The sequence below is a fragment of the Amphimedon queenslandica genome, unplaced genomic scaffold (assembly GCF_000090795.2).
Source record: "Amphimedon queenslandica unplaced genomic scaffold, v1.1 AMPQUscaffold_13183, whole genome shotgun sequence".
NCBI lineage: Eukaryota > Metazoa > Porifera > Demospongiae > Haplosclerida > Niphatidae > Amphimedon > Amphimedon queenslandica.
The window spans coordinates 21601-25965 of record NW_003546581.1 but is presented as its reverse complement, the minus strand read 5'-3'; the positions used below and the strand labels follow the sequence as shown (position 1 = coordinate 25965).

General features: G+C 35.2%; 1 protein-coding gene and 1 long non-coding RNA gene across 2 annotated transcripts in view; one reads left to right on the top strand and one right to left on the bottom strand.

Moving 5' to 3' along the window:
- Window positions 1-466: 466 nt before the first annotated feature.
- The window catches only part of LOC100638562 (growth hormone-inducible transmembrane protein-like), a 4948-nt gene continuing 1049 nt past the window's right edge, over window positions 467-4365 (bottom strand). The window contains exons 3-6 of the mRNA XM_003388907.2: window positions 1544-1685; window positions 1325-1478; window positions 1104-1250; window positions 467-935 (exon numbers count right to left, since the gene is read on the bottom strand). Coding sequence (XP_003388955.1) covers window positions 697-935; window positions 1104-1250; window positions 1325-1478; window positions 1544-1685 — 682 coding nt within the window. The 3' untranslated portion in view covers window positions 467-696. The remainder of the gene's footprint in view (window positions 936-1103; window positions 1251-1324; window positions 1479-1543; window positions 1686-4365) is intronic.
- Window positions 1400-1816, top strand: LOC105313909 (uncharacterized). Its single transcript, XR_898172.2, has 2 exons — window positions 1400-1503; window positions 1550-1816. It is a non-coding gene; the product is annotated as an uncharacterized LOC105313909 (long non-coding RNA).

The following is a 4365-nucleotide window of genomic DNA, read 5'->3' as shown; positions in this document are numbered from 1 at the left end:
TTAGTAGTGGGTGCTTATGCATGCCTTGTGTAGTTGTTGTTGTAAACTTTCTGCTTGTGTATAAAACAAAAATGTTATGAAACTGAAATTGAAAGATGTTACATTATGGATATTCTACATGTTGTTGCCTTCTCAAAAATAGAAAGAATATCCTCAATTTTGTTTCATTATTGCCATTTATTTTTAATGATGGTTTTAAATTGTAAATGCATGGATAGCGTTTCACTGTGTGTTTATTATATAATTGTGTAATGTCCTTGTGTCTTGTCTGGCCTGTTCTATAGAGGGACTCATCCCTGCCAATATAATGTTGTCATCATGCCCCCTCAGTGTGTGCCACTCCCAAAGTTTTGTACGTCACACATACATGATGTAACCATTGTTTATTACTTTGGGAGAAACTGTAAGTTGCTGAGAATTGTTGTTGCTGCTTTCAATTTAAAGTTGCATGATCGATCATAACTGGAGTTTAGTCTTCTTGGTCAAATGGTAATTACAACGTAATGAGCTTCATTTTAATAATCACTTTGAAACAAAATAGGAAAAGAGAGGGAGAGAGAAGTAAGCTACATAATGACAAGAGCACTTGATAATAACACTAATAATAATAATAATAATAATAATAATAATAATAATACAGTGAAATTCAATATAGAGAGATGAGTCTTGTTTGTTTATGTTCTTTAGTGTTTAATCTCATTTCTTCCTGTTTGATCCTGACAGTAGATACAGGATACGTACAAATATATTAATAGTATCAAGATATATTCCAATGGACATGTTGACAGGATCATAGTGAGGCATGTTCTCAGCATGATGAATGATCTTCTGTGTATCGTAGAGTAGGAAGCCACCAAAGAGGACCAGGCCACCATACATATAGATGGCATGAAGACCAGAGAAGAGAGCTGTGCCTGGCGTAGCAAATAAACCACCTTTTGAAAGAAAGAGAGAGAGAAAGAGAAATGAAAGGTCATAATAAATTACATGTACAGTGTATGTATAATGTTGGTGGAAGGAGAAAAAGAAAATAAAATATTATAACAGATTACATGTATATGCATCATGATGGTGGAAGGATTAAAAAGAATACATTCCCTTACCAATGGAAGCTACAAACACGACACCCAGTCCAAGAGAAAGAGGTCCACTCATGCTCAGGTATTTCTGACTCGGAGCACAAGCAGCTGTAGCACTCAGACCTCCTACAACACCAGCTGTGTATAGAGCAGCCCTAGCAACCAGTGGACCTTCAAAAAGCAAATGTAATATGAATGGAGTAAGGCATGGTTCCCTTGCCCCCCCCTCTCTCTCTCGTTTGTACCTCCCATAAAAGCAATAGGTGCTAACGTGGCTCCCATTATTCCAGTGAAGAGTGCGTATGATGCAATCTTGACTGGGATTGTCTCTGGCTTGTAAGGGATACCGTAACACATCATGGCTGAACCAATAGTACCAACCAGAAATACAATACCAGACTAAAAAGAGAGAGAAGAAAGAAAGGTTAGTAGTACTACTGTACATTAATAAGTAAATCATTCACCATTAGAGGTCTTGTGATCATGAATCTTAAGAATGACTCCGAACGTGAGGCAGTATAAGCAGCAGCTGCAGTTACTCCGAGACCGCCAGCAAAATAAGTATAGGTTTTATTAATGCGTGACCTTATCTCTGCAGGCCAAAACCTTTGAAAGAAAAGATAGAGAGAGAAGTTTAACATTATTATTACATTATGTACATTTAAACAACCATGATAAGAGTGAGAAAGTGAAAATGCCACAAATATATATATTAAAAGTATTTGGGACATCGGTAAGGCTCAAATAAACAATCATGAAGTTACAGCAAGACACAAACAAGTTGTGTTTATTTTAAATAAAGTGACCATGTTCAGATTTTGTATCCATACAACTCCCAAACAACTTACAACAGTGTCACAAGTTTAGTATAACTGACAAAACAACATTAAACATGAACACAATAATAATAATAACAACATAATTACATGCAAGTGTACATGTACATGTAGGGTTTCCACAGCATTTTTGTATAGTGCTCAACAGTTAATTTCCTCCAAAATTGGACAAAAGTCCCTGTACTATAGTACAGGGTCACGGGCCAAATTTTGCCAAAAATGAAAAGGTGAGAATTCTCCATTTTTATAATGTTTTCTGATACATATACATGTACTTATGTTGTGTAGAAAGTTTGAGCTGATTCCGATCAAAATTGAATTTTTTACGAATTTTTAAAGTTGCTCCAAAATTGGACAAAAGTCCCTGTACTATAGTACAGGGTCACGGGCCAAATTTCACCAAAAATGAAAAGGTGAGAATTCTCCATTTTTATAATGTTTTCTGATACATATACATGTACTTATGTTGTGTAAAAAGTTTAAGCTGATTCCGATCAAAATTGGATTTTTTTACGAATTTTTAAAGTTGCTCCAAAATCAGACAAAAGTCCCTGTACTATAGTACATGGTCACAGGCCAAATTTTGCCAAAAACGAAAAGTAGAGAATTCTCCATTTTTATTACATTTTCTGTTACATGTACATGTTCTTATGTTATGTAAAAAGTTTGAGCTGATTCCGATCAAAATTAATTTTTTACGAACTTTTAAAGTTGCTCCAAAATCGGACAAAAGTCCCTGTACTATAGTACAGGGTCACAGGCCAAATTTTGCCAAAAACGAAAAGTAGAGAATTCTCCATTTTTATTACATTTCCTGATGCATATACATGTACTTATGTTGCGTATGAAGTTTGAGCTGATTCCGATCAAAATTGGATTTTTTACAAATTTTTAAAGTTGCTCCAAAATCGGACAAAAGTCCCTGTACTATAGTACAGGGTCACAGGCAAAATTTTGCCAAAAATGAAAAGGTGATAATTTTCCATTTTTATAACGTTTTCTGATGCATATACATGTACTTATGTTGCATAGAAAGTTTGAGCTGATTCCGATCAAAATTAGATTTTTTATGAATTTTTCAAGTTACTCCAAAATCAGACAAAAGTCCCTGTACTATAGTACAGGGTCACGGGCAAAATTTTGCCAAAAATGAAAAGGTGAGAATTTTCCATTTTTATAATATTTCCTGATACATATACATGTACTTATGTTGCATAGAAAGTTTGAGCTGATTCCAATCAAAATTGGATTTTTTATGAATTTTTAAAGTTGCTCCAAAATCGGGCCAAAGTCCCTGTACTATTAGTAACGCGGTAGCGTTACTAAGTAGGATTCACCCCCAAACAAAATGGCTGCCACGACTTTTGCAGCCTTGCTATACCGGGAAAACGAGCTCCTATGCTTACCAGACTTCTTAGAGGACCTTATCTTGACCATAGGACTCCATTGGTACCCATAGCATGGCTCTAGGCCCTGTCTAAGAGAAAAGCCAAAAATCGGCGAACCGGCCGTTTTGTTCAGCCACCTTTTTTTCATCTTCATCATCATCATCATCAAGAAGTCCTGTCAATCCAGTTGTCGGTGTGTATCTCAGTATCAGTTAGTGCTACAAGGATAATTCTTACACCAATCTACTCCAACAGTCTATGCGCAGGTCCATGTCCCATCAGATCATTCTTCAAGTAAGGAAAAAGTGGTACTGTGGCTGCTGGATCGAGCCATCTTAGCTGCATGCCGCCATTTTGTTAATTAAAGAAGCTTGCCATGTGCTCCAAAATTTGGGTGTGGTCGCGCATGCTCAGATCTGCAGCTCTGGAAGAAGCAATTTATTTTTTACCAAGCTATGCTTGCTACTGCAATACTTTAGTGGAGGTTTCCAGCTAAAAGAAGGTATTGATTTTACATGTTACTGTTTTATCAAGTGTATGATTTTATTTTATTAAAAAAAACAAACAATTATATAATTAATGTATGATATGCAATGATAGTATGAATGACAACAGCCTGGAAGAACAGGAATAGCTGCAACATAACATGTAGGGAAGATGGACACTCTCAGCTCACAGCTTCTTGAACAAGGACTTGTATCAAGACTAGTATTAATTTCACTTGTCATCAGGATAGTTGATATTCCTTCAGCATGTCTATTCGATGCTGTCTCTCAGAAATGATGTAAAGTCATAAGTATAACAATGATAATAATAATAAAGAAAATTATTGTTTGTGTAAAATCAACAAGTATCACAATGGCAACTAAAGAAATATTATAAATATTATAAAAAAATTAACACAAACAAGAACATAAAAAATTAAAAAAAAACAAGATTAAGTAGGATTCCGAACGACCAACGAAAATACGAAATGAAAATCCTACTCGTGACGCAAATTCTACTCTACATTGCAAGGTGATCCGTAATTCTTACATAATAACATTGAAAGTACAATGTAGA